The sequence below is a fragment of the Schistocerca serialis genome, chromosome 11, assembly GCF_023864345.2.
Source record: "Schistocerca serialis cubense isolate TAMUIC-IGC-003099 chromosome 11, iqSchSeri2.2, whole genome shotgun sequence".
In the NCBI taxonomy this organism is placed as follows: domain Eukaryota; kingdom Metazoa; phylum Arthropoda; class Insecta; order Orthoptera; family Acrididae; genus Schistocerca; species Schistocerca serialis.
The window spans coordinates 123,955,529-123,976,298 of NC_064648.1; the positions used below are offsets into that span (position 1 = coordinate 123,955,529).

Below are 20,770 nucleotides of genomic sequence, written 5' to 3' on the forward strand. Positions count from 1 at the left end.
CAACGTAAGCGCAATTTTCGGTACTTGGAAGAATAGCGCGCCTGTGTCATGTGCTACCAACTTTGTGTCCATGGTGCTGTGTGCGCTGCAGTGTGCATGCGCGGATCTGCGGCTGCTTGCTTTTGATTGGCTTGCGCAACGCGAACCGACAACAGTGTTTCGGTTGTCTAGACCCGAACGTTATCACTACCGAAATGCATACTGAAAAATGCAGGGACTCTAATTCGAGTACTAGAGCGTTCGGTGCTCTGGAGTACCGTAACGATCGGCACAATGGCGGAAAGATGCAGAATAGGCACCCAGACGCCACCCACTGCATGGAATCCGGCTCTGATTGTCGCGCTGTTAATACGCAGAATGAAAATACCTGAGGCTGCAGACTGTTCCATAGTGAAACAGGGTTAAAAAAAGGGCCGAAAAATAGATTGTTCTTAATGTTTTTCATAAGTTTAGAGAGGTAATCGGCTTTGAACTTTTCTGAGGGACTGTATTGGACACAGTGCAGTTACGCATCTAAACTGCAGGTTTCGCTGAATCGGTAGCCTGCTGTGGGCGGTGGTTCCCTGGTTACAATTTCCCCATAGTCATTTTTTTTCTCATTCAATTTGAAATAGCTACATCTCGCAATTGTAGAACTCATCGCGAATTTTTAAGAATAATGTACGAATTCTTGTTTCTAATTTCATATTGCATGCGAAATTCCCGTTTTTATTGGGTATATAAATTCTGAATTATCGATTTTTATGAATGACTGTTAACAAAAGTTGCTTAAATTATGAAAACATAAGAATATATCTTTTAAGACAAAAATGAAAAACCAAACACTTTTTATTTGAATTATCTTCATCGTTTTATACCACAGAAGTAGATAAGCCTCGTAGAACCATGAAAAACAAATATTTTCACAGCATCGAGCATGGCATACAGATTCTGGATTTTTACATTTGCCACTGTACCATTACAATATGAACTCAGCAGAACTGATCTGCTGCCAAATTAAGGGAGTTGGCCCAAGAACTAACAAGACTTGCCAACTGCCAGACGTAGACTACTGGTACAAACGCACGCAGCTTTTTCACACGTCACGCCGAACGCTGGCGGGATACAGAACGGCTCGTCAAAAAAGGGGAAAATGGGGCGGCTGGTTGGCTTCGTGTATTCTGATGTCGATAGGGTCGTTATCAACGTAGCAGGTGACACTTCCAGAACTGAAATGTATTTCTCCGACTCCGATACCGCAGGAGCTACGAGTTAACGAGATGACTGACTGTAATAAATACATTAGTGGCTTCAGTGTTCAACAGTACGATGAAATCCCTGCAGTATGCTTTTACTTTACACACAGCTCGCTATGTTTAAGTTGGAAATTTCCACCACTCTTGTTTGTAATTAGAACACCATGTCAGGTGACAACAATTGCATTTCATGCTTTCCGTCTGGTCACTGAAGAAGTGAGCGGTAGTGGTGGAGTTTCTCCAAATATAGTTTCATTCTCTTTAAAAATTAAATGACATTCGAAGCTATCTTGTTTCTTTCCTCGTCTCTTTTTACATCCGAACTGCAACTGTTCACATCAATGCAGGTAAGTTGGACCGCTGGCTGGCCAGTGCTGTAAAAGTTTGATGCTCCGGTATAGCTGTTGTCCCGCATTATCGCTCACTCTGTGTGCGTGTAACACAGCACAAAACGTATCCTTATGATCTTACTTGACTGTTCTGGTCTCAGATTGGTTTCCGCTCCACGTGAAACGAAATCCAAATATATTGAAGCAAACATACAAGAATACATGACGTAATGGTTACATCAGTTTTATTCTTATGATGAACAGATTATAATTACGCTGTGCTGTCTTCCAGCATCGTCATTATATCAGACCGGCGACTGCATTGATAGACGACATTCTTTGGAGGCAAACGACCGATCTGAATACTACACGGTTCGCGTTATAACATTGCCTCGATTTTGAGAGAAAAACATAGTTAAAAATAATCTCAGGGACGTATGAATTATAATGTGATTGATTAAACTGCCGAATGACCGCTAACAGTGTTCGGCCATGACCCCCAAACAATCCCAGAAACAACTTCTCTCCAATACAGCCCGAAACTGCACCAAGAACTTCATTTGTGTATATGGGAGAATTTATCTAATTAGTAGTTACTTTATTATATAGAGTGGTGCGAAACATGCAGATACATTTTACACTGTGACAGGGGAAAAAGAAGAAAAAGGTGCACCACAAACAACTTGTGCAGATTGGTCAAAAATTGAAATGAATGCAGATATCGACAGAAAATGCAAAATTGTAAACTTTGGTGGCCGATGAATGAATGTGTGACGCTGCAGAGCAATTTCAACGAGCAACTAGCGAAGTTAGTAAATGAGGGACATGTCGGCAGGAAAACATACAATCTTTACGAATTTCACTCTGTGTACTCTTCTGGACAGCAACTATGCCTGGCAGACAGGTACGTAGACACTATATGCAGATGTCATCATTTGGGAGACTTGTTGGGCTAAAAGAAGGCAGTTGGAGTAATAGACGAATCGCTCGACATCTGAGGGGGAGTGATGCCACTATTTTCCTATGTTAGCAGGAATGGGTAAACAGTGGCCAAACATAGCATCAAGAAGGAAGTGCTTGACCTCGGGAGATGACAGAACGTGAGGTCGGAGCAGTCATCAGAGAGACACTCAGAGAGCCGGATTCATCATTATTGTCGAGCTGACGTGCAACTGGTACTTCATTTACTGCAGGGTCCATTAACAGGCGGCTCACAGAAATGGGCTGTGTTTACGTCGCCCCTGTACAGCATCAAGCTCGTATTCAGTGGTGTCAGGCACATTCGGCCTGGAATCCCATTGAGTCGAGTGGAATTGTCTTCAGTGATGAGTCCCACTTCGAACTGAGCCCCGAATACCAACGAACACTTGTCTGGAGATGCTGCAGACAGTGGTGGGATATCAAACAGACAGTCCCGCCATACGGGAGGACAATCAGGTGTTATCGTCTGGGGTGCTACTACATTTCCCAGTAAGACCTCTTTAGTTGACTTCTGTGGAACCCTTACAGCGCAGCGGTAAGTCGACGATATTCTATGCCCCGTTTTGTTGCCCCACCATGACCTGGTCATACTTTTCAGCAGGATAACGCCCGACGGCAAACGACGAGAGTTTCTACTGTTTTCCATGCCCCACCTTGACCTCCAAGGTCGCCAGAGCTCTGTCAACGTTTCGAGCATTATTAGCAGGGCCCTTCTGTCGGTATGGTGTATTGATGATCTAACACGCCAGTTCCACAGAATTTGGTATTTTTTCCTTCAGTAAGACATCCAACAACTCAATCAACCAATGACAAGTCGAATAACTGCTTCCATAAGGGGCAGAGGTGGACCGTCGAATCATTGGCTTGCTCAGTTTACAGAGCTCTTTCTCTTGAATAAATCATCTGCTTTTCCTGAAATTGATATCATTTGTTTGTATGTATATGTACATTACATCAACCGATATCCGTCCCATTCTAATTCCTTCGTGGCATGTCGTTGTTTTTGTCTCAGAGTGTACACTAAATTAAGAGCAAAAAAAAAAAAGTGTCAACTTTTCTGTGGTGAATAACGCCACAGTGTTCTACAGCAAAATGCTATTCGAGAGCAGAGCGCAGTAGTACGTTTCTCTTAATTACAAAAAGTGATACAAATTCGGAATTACGCAAAATATGGCTACATCGAATTGGAACGAAAGATACATTTTTCAGAGTCTGCTAGACTACATGAAGTAAATATATATTTCCCTCATAGTGGATTACTTAACATAGAAATCGTATGTAAAATTATGTGGGAAAAGAAGCAAGTGTTTTTTTTGTAGTGCATCTAGCAACGTGATGGATTTCAGATGTAAACTTCACAAAACTAATCCACACTGAGTGCAAAATAATTTTTTTTTTCTTCGTCCTGTCTCCGATTAATACTGCTGTCTTGTGAAATTTATGTTATTCATAATAGAGTTGTGTAAGGGTTTTAAATTCTAAATCACATTACATTTTTATATGTAGTTTCATATCTTAGCATACTTTTACACCTGATCAGTTTCAGATGAAGCTGGGGGATGTTGTTAATAAACTATATTTCATGCCTGAGGCACTGGCGTAGTTACGGAGTTCGGCAGCAGGCACGGTGTTTTAACTTGACAGACACAATCTCTCCTCCCGCCCCCCTCGACAACCGCACAAAAAGCTGAACAAGTACTTCTGGGAGAGGTAGGGACAAATTTTTCGGAACAAGTGTTTAAGTAAGCAAAATATAGTGTTTACAATTTTGTAAACAGTTATTATGAATGGATAGGAATATGTAAAACTCATTCTTGTAAATAACATAGTTTTAACTAGTTATTGATGAATCAGGACAAATAACAAGTGATCTTCATATTGGTGGGTAAGTTCAATATGTAATTTAGAGTTATTGTAACTTCTTATGTCGCAAATTTTTTATTGCTCCATCAGAATCGATATCTTTAGCACCACTATTTTGCATCGACAAAATTGTCATACTACACTGTGGTGACAAAAGTCATGGGATATCCCCTAATATCGTATCGGATCTCCGATTACACGACGTAGTGCAGCAACACGACGTGAGATGGACTCAGGAAGTCGCTGGAAGTCCCCTGCAGAAATACTGAGCCTTGCTGCCTCTACAGCCATCCGCAATAGCGAAAGTGTTGCTGGAGCAAGATTTTGTACACGAACTGACCTCCGAATTATGTGCAATGGATGTTCGGTGGGAATAATGTCGAGCGGTCTTGGCTACCAAATCATTTGCCGGAATACTTCAGAATGTTCTTCTAACCAATCTCGAACAGTTCTGGCCCAGTGATATTTTTGGTAGCACGAAGTCCATGAACTAAGCCAAACGGTCTCCAAGTAGCCGAACGTAGCCATTTCCAGTTAATGATCGGTTCAGTTGAACCAGAGGATACAGTCCATTCCGTATCAACACAGCCCAAGCCATTAAGGATGCATCATCACCTTCCACAGAGCCTTGTTGACAACTTGAGTCCATGGCTTTGTGGGGTCTGCACCACACTCGAACCCGCGGCACTGTCATAACGGATACTTTCGTCGTCCGTCCCACACTGATTTCTGTTATTATTCCACGCAGTGTATCTTTCTGTTAGCACTGACAGCTCTACACAAACACGCCTGCTCTCGGTCGTTACGTGAAGGCCGTCAGCCACTGCGTTGTGCGTGATGAGGAGAACGCCTGAAACTCGATATTTTCGGCACAATCTTGAAATTGTGGAAGTCAGAACACTGGACTCCCTAACCATTTCCGAAATGGAATGCCCCACGCGTCTAGCTCCAACTACCGTTCAGAGTTCAAAGCCTGTTACTTCTGGTCGCGCGGCCATAATCATGTCGGAAACCATTTCACATGAATCACGTGTTTACAAATGACAGCTCTGCCCATGGACTGCCCTTTTATGCCGTGTGTACGCGATACTATCGGCATCTGGATATGTGAATGACTTTTGTCGTGCTTGACTCATGGTAGACCAAAGATAATATTAATTAGTTTGAATTTTAAATAACTCCTTTGATGTGACACCACTGAAACACACCAAGTTCAGAAAAACTTTAGCACCAAAATGAGGATGGGAACAGATTCGACAAATCCATATTCAAAAACGAACTATAAGAACCTTAAAGATGTCCAAAAATGGATTCTTCTTTCTGAACTTTGCCAGTTTGCAGGAATCTTCTCATGTGGGAAATTTCTGCGAGGATACGATCTTCAGAAATCTCATCATAATTGTCCACTAAACTTTTTACAGTCATTCAAAATTCCATCTCTGAGGAATTAGCCAGATTCCTGGGTCCTAAAAGTAGGAAACGATGTGATACACTTTCCATGGTTTTGCAATGGGTATCGACTACATTACGCTTGTTGGTTCTCTTCTGCTTATATTGCTGTGCTATTTCGGATCCTTACGAGATAGGATTGACAGAGGACATCGAAAAAGTTCAAAGACAAGCTGCTCCTATTCTCTTATCGAGAAATGAGGGACAAATTGTCATCGGTATGATATGCGAGATGGGCTGACAGTTATTAAAACCAAGTGTTTTCCTTTTCGCCGAGTGGTTTTCACTGAAATCCAAACGCCACCTTTCTCCTCTGAACCGGAAATTATTTTGTTAGCAGGAAATTATCATCTTAGTAAAATAAGATAAATCAGTGCTCGCACACATAGATTTAAGTGTTCGTTTTTCCCGCGAGCTTTTCGAGAATGGAACGGTAGTCAAATAGTCTGAAAGTAGTTCGATCAATCTTCCGTCATGCTCTTAAATGTGAACTGCAGAGTATTCACGTAGATACAGATGTGCTTATTTTTCAAACCACTGTCAAGTGCGTGGAAGAAGCTACTTAGCGCTGTACAACGGTTGGGAAGACTGATATCAGACACCCTCCCCTCACCCTACCCCCTTGAAATCTTGATTGTGACGACACACTGATCAGTAACGTATCCTAAGGTATACGTTAGGGTAAAAGATGATAATTCGGTTGACTTTACAAATACCTAATAAATGTGGTGGTAACATATGGACCTATAGTTAACCTTACGTTAATGTTCGTGCCGTATTTAAATATACACAACACATTTTCCCTCACAAGAAGTAAAAGTGCAAAGAAAATTGATAAAATGTGTATTAAATAATGGACAAGGTTCCGACGAGAATTTTGATGTGTATTACACGCTCATATATAGGAGCGATGGAGGAATATCTACTGAGAGATGGAACACGTGTCGACTACGTAACTTATGGATTGTTTTTTCAATACTACGATATACAGGTAAGCTATTTGTGTGTGTCTCCAAGTACCGCACTTAAAAGAATTCCCGACGTCAGCTTTTAACTAGTATACCTGTACATCCCACTGTTTTCGTTTCCCCATCATCAACCCTAAAACACTTAACCGAATCTTTATCAACAACATGACGGAAAATTTAGGGCTATGGAACGGTTTTGACAAAGGGACGATGGACTTTTCATTGCCTGCTTTCAGTTTGCTTTACATTTACTTATCATTCCTTTGAAAAACGCGTAACGACTTGAGAGACACAGCGAAGAAACAATCAGCTTGCACATTTTACAGGCGATAACATGGTATTTCGGTTGAATGAGACAAGTCACCTGGGCAGAAGCAGCGGGTGGCACACATAGCTGCCAGCACCTGTTAGTTGCCACTTGTAATTAATTAAATTGTAATATTTAATGTAACGGATTTCGTAATTGCCTTATTACAGTGCTGAAGGATGCAACCCGTGAATTCGTCAACTGTGTTTCTACCTATGGCGATTCTCCAGTTTCTATTTATTCATGTGCACCAAGTTCTTCTCTGCACCAATAGGCCCAGACCACAAAATTACACTGAGCCGTCCAAAACTATTTTTTTTTCTTTATTGTATTTCAATGCCCCATCTGGAGCGGGCTGGCAGCAGCGTTTGCGCTGCTCTTCAGCCAAAAGACATTAATCATACAACAGAAGACATTTAAAATAACATAAAGGAGAGAATATGGCGTACATACACATAATAAGGGGGAACATCATGGAAGAGAACAGACGAAAGGGGGTCGACTGAAAAATGGAGATAAAAACCGTAACAAATTAGCGCACAGAAAACAAAACAACATGCTGGATCATAAATGTATGGACGGACAGTGTAGCACATAACAATCACTGACAATAACACTATGTACAAGTCCAGCACACAATCAAAATCACACCTCTTGACCTACAGGAGAACAGCAGCAAACACAACACTGATGCACTACACTGATGACAACGACAGAGAGCATCTGCCAGGGGCATACATATGAGGAAGGACGGACGAAGAAGGGAAGAAGGGAGGGAGGGGAAAAGAGAGCAGAGAAGGGAGTGAGGGGAGGACATGGGGGTTACAGTTGGAAGGAAGCGTAGATGTCACAGCAAAGTTCAAAATCTGGGAGGGGGAGGTGCTAGAAATTGCCCTGATGAAGAAGATGGAGGATGTGGTGGTTAAGAGAGGCAGGGATATATCGATAAAGTCGCGGCGATGGGCGAGGGGTGGAGAGGAAGGAGGAAACCAGGGGGTGAGAAGGAACAAGCCTGTGGACAGTGTAAAGGATGTGTAAATGTCGGAGGAGAAGGAGGAGGTGGGGGAAGAGGATGAGGTCATATCCAAAACTTTCATTACCCCTCAATAACTTTTTTCCTTTTTGGTTCCTTTATTCTTATTTCATTCCTCACACGAGATGGGCCTGCAGCGGCCTACATATGTCGTTCTTCAGCCAAATGGTACAACATTAGATATAATAGAAAACAATAGAAAATATATGTAGGGAAAAACATGGTGACAATATGTAACACTATAGAAATGAAGTCGTTCGTCTGTAGGCTTGGTATACACAAATGAGGTCAACAGTTTAAAAAAATGTAGACATCCAGTTGGAGACACAAACGTAGAAGGACACCGAAAAACACTGTTGAAGAAACAGTGGTGCACTGAACCACTGTGGTGAGGATCATCAGCGAAAAGGTAACCAACACACTGAAGAAGGGGGGGCTACCACTGAGTGTAAGGAAAAGGCATGAGGGAAGGAGAAGGGGAAGGAGCCAGTGCGAGAGAGAAGGGTGGGGTGAGGGGAGAGGGTAGGTGTTGGAAGCCCTGGGAGGAGAAGTGGAGGAAGAGGGAGACAAGGGAGAGGGGAGAGGGGAGAGGGGAGAGGGGAGAAAGGAAGGTTGGTAGAAGAGAGGGAGACCAGGAGGAAAAAAGGGGGAGAGGGAGAGGGGGTTAGAGCTGGTAGGATGGCTAGATGGGGGAACAAAGACATCACAGGGAGGGGAAGTCGGCAGAAACCACACTGGCCGAGAGTGTGGAGAGTGTGAAGATGAAGAGCAGGCAGGACGAAAGAATACAGGCATGGCAGTGGGACAGGGTGGGCGCAGAGGCGAGAGACAAGTGAGTGTGGAGGATCGAGTCTGCAGGGGGTGTAAAGAATTTGTTTGAGGAAAAGGAGAAGGTGCGGGAAGGGAATCAAGTCAGAAAGGATCCACATGGGGGATGGGAGGCGGATGCAATAGGCAGGGCAGAGCACATGGCATTCAAGGATTTGGATGGACTTATAGTATGTGGGAGGGGCGGAAACCCAGGTGGGATAGGCATAGCAGAGGATGGGGCAGATGAGTGATTGATAAGTGTGGAAGAGAGTGGAGAAGTTGTAACCCCATGTTTGGGTGGAGAAGAGTTTAAGGAGACAGAGGCAGGTACGGGCCTCATCTTGGACTGCCCAGAGATGGGGGTCCAGGAATGGCGGCAGTTGAGGGTGACACCAAGATACTTCAGAGTTTGGGGTGAGGTTGATGGGGTGGCAATATATGGTTAGGTAAAAATCTAGGAGACGGAAGATAGGGGTGGTGTTCCCTACCATGATTGCCTGGGTTTTGGAAGGATTGATCATGAGCAACCACTGGTTACATCAAGCGGTGAATTGGTCAACGTGGGATTGAAGAAGGCATTGGGAGCATTGGAGGGTGAGGCCGAGGGCAAGGAAGGCAGTCTCATCAGCAAATTGGAGAAGTTGGATGGAGTGGGGTGATGGCATGTTCGCCTTATAGAGGAGGTAAAGAAGAGGAGAGATGATGGAGCCCTGGGTCACACTGGCGAAAGGGTAGAAGATATAAGAGTCAGTATTGTGGATGGTAACATAGGAGGGTGGTGGGAGACGAAGGAGGCGACCAGACAGGCATAACTGATGTGAAGGGCGAAGGTTTGGAGCTTGAAAAGGAGACCGGAATGCCAGACATGGTAGTATGCAAGTTTAAGGTCAAGGAACATGAAGGTGCTGGAGCGATGGGAATTTAGTTGGCTGTCGAGGAGGTGCGAATGCCAGACACGGCTGTATGCACGTTTGAGGTCAAGGGACATGAAGATGGTGGAGCGATGGGAATTTAGTTTGCCGGAGAGGAGGTGGGTGAGATGTAGGAGGAGGTCATCAACAGAGAAGGAGGGTTGGAAGCCACATTGGATAGAGGGAAGGAGACAATGCAGGTGGAAGTGCTGGTGAATTCTTCAGGTGAAGATGGACTCCCAAGTTATTGCTGAAGAGTGAGGGGATGGTAGGAGGAGCCATCAGTGGGTGGTTTGGGAGGATTGACGAACATCAGGATCTGGGAGGTTTTCCTCAGGTTGCGGTAGTAGCCGATCATGAGGACCACATTATAGAGCACAGCCAGGATGGTGAGGAAAGATATGGGTGCCTCACAGAGATAGTGGTAGGTGACAGGGTCGTGACCAGGAATGGTGTAACGTTTAGTGTGAAGTGTGGCTATGGTGTCTTGTGTGGTGATGGGAATGTTAAGAGGTGTGTGTGGGATGTGGTCCAAGTACTGGAAGCTAAGGGCATGTGGGGGACCAGAGGTGTCAGTACAATCACAGACATCTGGGAAGAGGGAGTAATCAAACATGGGATCATCAGGAATAGTAAGGATATTGGACAGGTAGGAAGCAAAATGATTGGCCTTACTGAGGTTGTCAGGAAAAGGTTGATCATCATGGAGGAGGGGATACTGTGGGGAGGGATTAGATCCAGTAAGGCGATGGAAGGCTGACCAGTACTTGGATGATGTGATAGGGAGAGTATCACTTAGGTGGGTGCTGGTGCCAGTCCCATCGTTTTTTGGCAGCGAGCAAATTTCGGATCCCACCCTAGAGTTGCCAGTGGCGATGGAGTGTGTCCCAGTCCCATGTGTGGAGAAAGTCATGGTAGAGATGGCAGGATTCATGAAGGAGAAGGATGGCCTGTGGGGGTTAAGTGGGGCAGTGCAGGTGAATGAAGGTAGTGGGGAAATGAGCTTCAACAGCCTCAGACAGGGTTTGGTGGAGAAAGCAGGTGGCATGGGTGATATCATCAGGATGCTGGAAGGCCAGAGGGTGGTCATCAAACTGGGTACCTAGGGTCGCCCGGTAGGTGTTCTATTTAGCACGAGAGTAGTCGTGGACGAACTTTTGGGGAGGGTCGGTGCATGGAGCGAGGCGTGGGTTTCACCCATCTGTCACGATATGGACAGGGAGATGGATGCTACCAATAGGGTCGAGAACATCCACTGTAAGGCCAGGACTATGTTGGGAGTGGTATTGGATTCGGGGAAGATGTGGTGGTGGATGGGAAGGAAATCAGCTTGAAGTGAGGTGAGGAACTGATGCCACCATCCTAGCTCGGCGGTGGTACAACTGCGGATGTTTATGTTGGCGGCAATCACGTAGGAGGCGAAGGTGCAGTCAATGTGGGAAAGGATGTTAAATGGTATGGGGCCAGTGGCACGGACATAGATGGTGGCACAGGTTATGGTGAGGCCAGGGAAAAAGAGGCTGAGGTTAAAATGTTCAGTGGGGTCACGAAGGAGGATTTGGAGCCAAACAGGGACCTGGCGTAGGTGGCTGATGGCAACTCTGCCACGTGCAATCAGGAAGGGATTATCGGAGCAGTGAATGAGGTAGAGCGAAGTGCTTATGATACGCAGGGACTCGAGAAAAGTTTTATTGATGAGGAAGGCATTCACGTAGTGGGTCAGGAGGGTGTGCATGAGGAGATGGTTGTTGGTAGCTAGAGAATGGATGTTACTGAACAAGATACGATGCTGCCACGACATGGTGAGGTTTAAGCCAGGATGTTGAGACGGGAGACCGGCTTGGGGAAATAACACAGCTTGCTACGTATTGCTCACAGGGGCATAGTGAGGATAAGATTAGAATAATTGCTGCACACATTCAAACAATCCATTTTCCCGCACCCCATGTGCGAATCGAGCAGGAAAAAGCCCTAATAACAGGTGCAATGGGACGTACCCCCTGCCATGCAACTCACAGTCATTTGTAGAGTATAACTGTTCATTTTACTTATGGTCGTAGTTATTGTGCTAGTTCAGAATTAATTAACCTACTGCAAGAATTTCCAAAAGTTTGCATTGAAAACTTGGAGTAGCTACGAGTTTGCATTTGTTACATGTTTGCTCATATGTTTCTGTATACGGAAAGCAGATAATATAGTGAAGTAGAAGGATCACCAATACATAGACAGGAAAAAAAATGCCAACACCAAGAAGGCGTTGTGCATTATAAACAAAAGCTGACAGGTGTGTTTCTACGTCTGAAAGATTATGTCTTTTCAGATTGCGTCACAGTCGCATAAGGGTGGTGCTAGTAGCTTCAGTTACCTCTGCTATTGGGTGTGCTGAATTGATGTTAGTCAAGAATGCTTTTCAAAACTGGTTCAAATGGCTGTAAGCACTATAGGACTTAACATCTGAGGCCATCAGTCCCCTAGACTCAGAACTACTTAAATCTAACTAACCTAAGGACATCACACACATCCATTCCCGAGGCAGGATTCGAACCTGCGACCATAGCAGGAGCGCGGTTCTGGACTTAAGCGCCTGGAACCGCTCGGCCGCAGCGGCCAACAACAATGCCTTTAAGGAGACAAAGATGCCATTATCAATGTCTCACTGAGTTTCAATGAGGCTGTATTATAGGACTACGCAAAGCTGGACGTTCTGTCTTTGATACTGCAAAAAGACTAAGCTGGAAAGTGCTCACTGTACATTATTGCTGTCAGCAGTGGTCACGAAAATGTAGTCACAAGAAAAATGAGCTCCAGACAGGCACATTGGCACTTTCGAGAGGGATGACCATCGTGTTTGGCGTATGGTTATGGCGCAGCGTATTGCGTCTGCCCCAGGAGTGTAAGCAGCAGTTGGCACTATAGTGACACAACGAACTGTTAGAAACCAGTTGCCTCAAGAACAGCTCCGAGCCAGGCGCCTTGTAATGTGCACTCCACTGAACCCAAACCATCGCCATTTGCGACTTAATTAGTGTCAAGCAAGAGCTCATTGGATGGCAGGGTGCAGTTTGCTGTGTTTCCTCATGAGAGTTTCTTGTATCGGTCGGTGCCAGTGATGGCCGTGTGTTGTTTAGGACTCGGCCAGCTGACGACCTGCAACCAACCTGTCAGTGTGATAGGCACAATAGACCTATACTTGGAGCTTTTGTCTGGAGTGCGACTTCGTATCACAGCAGGAGCACTCTCGTGGTTATCCCACGCATTCCGGCCGCAAATTTGTATGTAAGTCCGGTGATTCGATCTGTTGTGGTGCCATTCATGAAGAACATTCCAGTGGGTGTTTTCCAACAAGATAACACTCGACCGCACACATCTATTGTAGCTCAATACACTCTTCAGAGAATCGACATGTTGCTTTAGCGTGCTTCACCACCGATCTGTCTGATCGAGCACATATGAGACATCATTGGACGACAGATCCAGTGCTATCCACAACCAGCATTAACCATACCGTTATTGACCGACCCAGTGCAACAGACATGGAACTCCACCCCACAAACTGACACCTGAGACCTGCACAACACAATACATCTACGTTTTCATGGTTTCAATCAACATTTTGGAACTTACGCTGGTTAATAGTGTACTATCCCTTTGATTTGCGACAGCCTATCTTGCACTTAAATTAACCCATGACCTTGCAGTGTTAATCACTGAAATATGTCACCAAAGCAAGTTTAGCCAAGAAATTTCATTACTCCACAGTAATTATTATTTGTTGGTGCGATTTTTTCTTCTGTCAGCGTATTTAACATTCTCTCTGTTCAACATCTGGACTCAATAAAGGGACATATATGGTTAATTTACAGCCTTTCCCAATCGTACTTCACGATATCTTCTTGCTTGCAAAAGGATGCGCAAAGTATATTGACGTAAAAGCTTGAAAATTAACAGCAGTTTCCCCCTACGAGACATACACTATGTGATCAAAAGTATCCGGAAACATGGCTGAAAATGACTTACAAGTTCGTGGCGCCCTCCATCGGTAATGCTGGAATTCAGTACAGTGTTGGCCCACCTTTAGCTTTGATCACAGCTTCCACTATTGCAGGCATACGTTCAATCAGGTGCTGGAAGGTTTTTTCGGGAATGACAGCCCATTCTTCACGGCGTGCTGCACTGAGGAGAGGTATTGATGTCAGTCGGTGAAGCCTGGCACGAAGTTACCATTCCAAAATATCCCAAAGGTGTTCTATAGGATTCAGGTCAAGACTCTGTTCAGGCCAGTTCTTTAGAGGGATGTTATTGTCGTGTAACCACTCCCCCACAGGCCGTGCATTACGAATAGGTGTTCGATCGTGTTGTAAGGTGCAATCGCCACCCCCGACTTGATCTTCAACAGTGGGAGCAAGAAGGTGGTTAAAACATCAATGTAGGTCCATGCTGTGATAGTGCAACACAAAACAACAAGGGGTGCAAGCCTCCTCCATGAAAAACACGACCACTCCATAACACCACCACCTCCGAAGATTACTGTTGGCATTACATACGCTAGCAGATGACGTTCACCGGACATTCGCCATACCCGCACCCTGTCCATCGGATTGGCACACTGTGTACCGTGATTCGTCACTCCACACAACGTTTTTCCACTGTTCAATCGTCCAATGTTACTCTCCTTACACTAAGTGGGGCGTCGTTTGGCATTTACCGGCGTGATGTAAGGCTTATGAACAGCTGATCAACGATGAAATCTAAGTTTTCTCACCTGCTGCCTGACTTTCATAGTACTTGCAGTGGATCCTGATGCAGTTTTGAATTCCTGTGTGACAGTCAGGATAGATGTCTGCGTACCACACATAACGATCCTCTCCAATTGACGGTGGTCTCTGCGAGTCAACAGACGAGGTCGGTCTGTACGCTTTTGTGCTGTATATGTTACTTCTAGTTTCCACTCCACTATCACATCGGAAACAGTGCACCTAGGTATGTTTAGGAGTGGGGAAATTTCGCATACAGACTTATGACACAGGTGATACCCAATCACTTGACCATGTTCAAAGTCTGTGAATTCTTGACCATGTTCAAAGTCTGTGAGTTCCACGGAGCGTCCCATTCTGCTCTCTCATGATGTCATTGATATGGAGTACCTGGCAGTAGGTAGCTGCACAATGCAGCACAGAGCTGGTTGATGTGGTGAACGGTATCTGTGGATCTGAATGCCTATACCAGTTTCTTTGGGGCCTGAGTGCATAAAAACCATCATAAAAGTTAGAAATCTAGATTCCAGATTAGTACTATTTTCTCAAATAAAGGGCGCTCAGCCCAATCATGTCGATTTGTCATTCCACTCCCAGCATCATTGTACATACATTTATCCATTTGCTGCCATGGATTAAGTAGCTAGAATTGTCTGTGATTGCTGTGTGTTTTCGCACTAAGAAAAGCCTGGCTTTCCGTTCCAATCTATCACGTAGTCTTTTGGCACTCTGCGCAGCACTCAGAATGGGCCTGTATGTGGTTGGTAGAAATCAGACACGTGTTCTTCAGACGATAGTTTCGTTGTTTTGTCTGTCAGTAGCTCAGCAGAGTGGGAGGGGAAGAGCAGAGAGGAGCTTAAAGAAATGTCTAGGCATATGAAGATAAAGTGGGCCTGGTTGTGAGAGTAAGTGGCGTAGCTATTGAAATGGAAGACGGAGCAGCAGCAAGGGAGATCTGCTGGATTGTATGGGGAAGTTGCAGTGGGTGGATATTCAGCAGAACAATGGTCAGGAACCAGATGTCTTCAGCTGTAGGGGGAGGGTGGAGGAAATTGATGGGATGGATGGGCTGGTCAATGTGGTGAATGGGGACAGTGAGCTCAGGATTGGTGAGAGGGGGTTTGGCTTTGCATTTGGAGGAGTGGGTGGGGTGGAATTCGTAGCAGGTGTTGCAGGAAGGAGGATACCAAGGTTAGGACATTGTTTAAGGTCGTGGGAGGCACTCCACGAGGTAATGGTGGATGCCGGGCAAGTAGAGGTCTAAATGATGGTGCTAGTGGGTGTGTCCATGATGAAATTCGTTGTCCACTGGCAATAGGAGTCACTGAAATGGGAAAATATACAAATATGGAGGGTGGCTGCGACGAGGGCAGGGGGGGGGGGGGGGACGCCGGCGGCAGACAGATGGCAAAGGCACCTTGAGAGTAGCCCGGGTGGCATAATCCTCCGATTTGGAAGTGAGGGGATCCAACCCTCGAGATGTTAATTTTATTCCCTTATTGAATTCAATCCCCCCTGGCGATAGACGCGTAAAGCCCAAATAAGAAAAGAGGAAAAAAAACACATTATGGGAAGGTAACAAACGATATAAAAAGGCAATAAAACGGTGACTTTGTTAAAAACGGTAAAGTGGCGGAAAAGTTGCATAAGTTAGAGAAAATATGGGGTTGATGACGCTAATGAAGGCATACAGAAAGTACAAAGGCAAAATTTAAAAAACATGGCGACGTTACGTTTTCTGTTTGCAACAACCATGCGTGTGAGCCCACCGGCGACTGTTTCAACAAACCTAATCGTAGTTCTCCTATCAACACCACCAAGGAACAAAGCCTCGCTACGCCTGCTGTGACATCACAGCTCTGCGACTGAGTTCAGAAACTAGCACTGAAGTAGCGGAAGGGAATGCACATTCGCTATTTGACTAATGATAGAAGTAACGAAAACAATGAAACCTTCAACTAAGAGAGTGCTGCATACTGTATCACCTAGTTCGTAAATGATGAATTGTGTCGTAACACGATTGAGTGAAAAAGATTTATATAAATATTGGATCCTGTATCTTCAAAGCAAGTTTATATAGTCACCACTACCTACTTTTTAGAATTTTAAGCACTTATAGCGTCACCTTGCTGCTGATTAGATCTTACAATTAGGTAACCAACGCAATATTTCGACTACATAAGTAATAATGATTTTCCTTGATTGTTAATAACATTACACTAGGACCTTAAAAATTCGCTGCAAATAATGTAAATCATTTATTAAAAGTTTTTTCATTTAGTAACTTATGAAAAAGGGGCATGTAATACTTAACATGCTTCACTTTAATAAGTAAATTTCCAGAAAACATTTATTTCACAATTTTTTGTGACAAGGAGTCGGATGTCAAGACTTTTTCATTCTTTTATAAATACTTACATCTTTTGTCACACACACATCATTTTTTCGTTTTGCAAAGTTGTTTAGTAAAATATTTGCACTGCAAGTCAATATACAATGTATGATAGATTCAAGAGTGTGACCTTTTAAACAATGGAAACCAAGAAGTAAGTTTTTTGGCACATTAATGGCTGCTTCTTTGACAAGCACATTTCTTTGATTTACTTGTTGCAGGAACAAATTTTTCCTTTTCTTTAAGAATTTTTTATAGTGTTAAGTATACATAGGAAACACATGTGACTACATCACTGCTAGGGTATGTTAAACCTCCCCTGTCATTTCCCATTATCAAATCATCTGCTTGTCTTGTTTCTTCAGATGTTACAAACCCTTCACAATATGGACAATTTATTTTAGATGCACTTGGTGTGAGCAATATAATGGAGTAATGGCCAAGTGTTTTCGTCTATTTCATCAACATCACTATCATCAACTACTACATTTAATAGCTCTGTGTTGTCGATATCTTGAAAGCCTGGGATTCTACAACAAGCAGCATCAACATAATTAGGTCTTACAACATCACCAAACACTTTGGACTTTAATACAAGAGGAAACATACTCTGGGCCCTTAATTTTCCTTGTTCCAAATACCTGCCTTAGCGATACATGGTAACTTCCCCCATTAAGTTGGCGGTATTTCCCAAACCTGTCCTTCAAACTGTCTGTCTGTATTTTCCCAAAGAGCAAATATGTTCTCTTCTTCTCACACAGCCAGTATTCACTAAAATCAATAAAGGCTGCAGTAGTATGTTTGAGAGCAAAGTGTGTTTCTCTGGTCAATTTCTTTCCTCCATTGCAATCTTCCCATGAACACAACCACGAGAGAAAGTTTCTCAAAAAGTCATGAATATGTTTTGAATTGAGAGTAAGCTGTTCTTGGTAAACATTTCTTAGCCTTTTACCCTTCAGCAGCGTTTCAACATTTAATATCAAACCACTGCCTTATTATTTTTACAAATGTGGCAATACTTTCCCAGTTTTCAAATTCTTTCTTGCACCTAGTTGTTGCATTGCAACAACTGTCGTGTTATTAAAAATACGCAATGCTAATTTCACATTTTGCCATTCAAAAGAATTTGGATATAGTGACTTAAGTGTTAAAGTGCTGCCATACTGCAATAGTTCACCTTTTTCTAGTAAATGTAGTTCCTTCAGTGCTGTAACAGAAGCAAGACCTCCCTTCAAGCTATCACTAAAAGAAGGAAAGCATATAATTTGGTCCTTTTCATTACCCCAGTTGTTCCGTTTACATTTTAAAATGTGTACAGTATCTACAAAATAGTAAATTGGGCGGTCTGCAGAAGTCTGCTCAGGATGAACATATTTTATCTGTACACTAGGAGGGAGGGGGGGGGGGGGAAGAAAAGTACGAAATAGCTTTCTTATGAATAGCATTATTGTCAGCTACTACTATTACCTGAAATCCCACTGCTTCTAGTTTAATTGAATTGTGTGAACTGGGAGAATATGCACCACATCATTGTACACTGAATCCATACTCTGGATCATAAAAACATAAGCACTAGTTGCACACAAAACCACATCTGTGTTAAAAGCACCACCTACAACATTGCCACCTTTATAGTCAAGTTGTGACTTTAAATAAATCTCATCCATCAACAGGACAGTTTTATCATTCACAGATAAAGCACCAACTTTTTGTGGTATGTAACTGAGAAACTGTTCACCCTGATGTTGAATGATTGGGTTAGTTGGAAGTTTACTGCAAAGTTTTGACAAAGTACTGGGACTTGGAATGGAAAAATTACGAGCACTCCTCAAAAACCTATATGCATGTGGACTGATAGATTGGGCTAATGACCATAAAATCATTGAAACACTCCCATACCTAATCTCTGTTGGACTATTAAATCTTGGAAATGAAACTTGTTCCTTCAAAAATTTAATTTTATGCTCACTTTCTGGTAATTTTTCTTACAAGTTTTCCAAAATGTCTTCAATGCAAGACAAACTTGCCTCAAATGGAGCCTCATTTATATGAAACATCACATACACCTCTTTCAAAATATTGCTAACTGTACCAGTATCACTTACTTGGTTTGATAATTTAATCTTACCAGCACAATTTAGCTCAGCTTCCTTCACAAATGCACTTAACACTAAATCACTATTTATAACGACATGACACACAACACTTAGATAAGGAGCATCCTTTAACACCCGTGACCCAGTCACTGTGCTTTTCACAATCAGATAATTTTGATTTAAAATCTTCTAAGCCAGCAAATGAACTCTTCTCCATCATTTTTTGTGTGATTCCACACTCTGCTCAATGATTTTCTCAAGTACTTGGTTCCCCAAACGTTCGCGACCCTCTGGATCTTCTCGAGCTGGTGCTTGTTTTGAAGATAAATACGTAGGTCTTCCTGGCAACTTTGATGGTACAGCATCTGCAAATAGAGAGAGATAAACATGAGATTCGTATAGCAATGTTTAATGATCTTAGATATTTAACAATTTCGTAAGAAAATTAAGGAACCTGTACATTAATCTGTAAACTGATTACAAGTACCCTTTACGACAAATTTTCACGAACGTTTCTTTAAACGTGGACGGTCCAAAGGTGCTGTAAACTGTAAAGAGTTTGCCAGTTTTGGGTCGTAAAAAAACACTGGTAATTTTCTCAATGACGTCTGCAGTGAAATGCAGTTCACATATCTGAAAAGAAGCATATATTTTTGTTAACGTAAAGGCAGAATGTAAACCGACAAATGAAATCTAACTGAGGACTGCATAAAGTGAGCTTAAAATTATAATGCTTCGTTATAGATAGGCTATTGATTTGAATTTTCAGTTCTGTAACATAACAGTATTAAAGAGTAACAATATAGAAATAAAGTTAAATTACAGATACTTACAACGAACTGTTTACTGGGTTCCCAGTCATTCCTATGAACTGCAGCGATCCGTTTCAATCTTAATGCTTCATCAGACGGGAATGAAAAGACGCTAACTTTTAAACCGTTGTCGTAGTTTCCCCTACAATAGGGCATACAGCACTTGCATGGCATTTTGAACAGATGCTCAATAACAATCCGAATCGCATATGACAGTGAGAACAAGATTTCCGCCACAAATGTTACAAAAACAAAGCCATGCTTTCAGTCATTGCTACAAAAACAAACCAATGCAGTGACCACGCTTCCAAACATGAAACACCGCTTCTACCACAGATAGCACTGCTCAACCGCAGAACGCCAACGTCACAGCTCCCACAGAATTGTGTGCGTAAGCTTTGTTTTTAGGTGTAGTTGCTCCAATGCGACTCGTTTTTCGGTCAGTCACGAATTGCAGACGGAGCTAAAATGATCGTCATATTTTCTGAGGTGGCGTCTCGCACTGACATCTGTTGGCAACGCCCAGCAACACGGAAGTATTCAAGCACTGCTTATTTTACTTTACAAGTTCAGCACGAAAATATTGAGAGTAAGAAACAATTCCGTAGTTATATCAAGTATTTATTTCTATACTGCTAATAAACTAGCAATAACCACCCTTGCACTTGGTTTGTCTGTGAAGAATATATTTCATACCCACAAAATTTCTTGGTAAGGTATTCTATAGATATGGTAATTTCTGCTGTAACCAGTTGTACTTATCTTTATTAATGTTGAATTTTTGTAAGGTACGGATTGTATATTCCGTACCTATATAAGAAGCCCAAATT

The 20,770-nt window shown here is 43.1% G+C and overlaps 1 protein-coding gene across 30 annotated transcripts in view; it reads right to left on the reverse strand.

Moving 5' to 3' along the window:
- LOC126427195 (THAP domain-containing protein 1 B-like) overlaps positions 1–20,770 on the reverse strand; it is a 443,316-nt gene that overhangs the window by 150,699 nt on the left and 271,847 nt on the right. For 19 of the 30 annotated variants that reach the window (XR_007576562.1, XR_007576547.1, XR_007576563.1 and 16 more), the window contains one exon: positions 17,674–18,080. The exons of 5 other annotated variants lie outside the window; for them this stretch is intronic. Coding sequence is in view for 1 of the 25 variants with exons in the window: in XM_050089434.1 (XP_049945391.1) it covers positions 19,640–19,761; positions 19,962–19,990 (151 nt within the window). In the remaining 24 variants the exon portion in view is untranslated. Of the gene's footprint in view, positions 1–17,673; positions 18,081–18,499; positions 19,494–19,615; positions 19,762–19,961; positions 20,385–20,770 lie in introns of those variants that run through there. 6 more of the 30 variants (XR_007576584.1, XR_007576580.1, XR_007576582.1 and 3 more) reach the window with 4 other exon arrangements.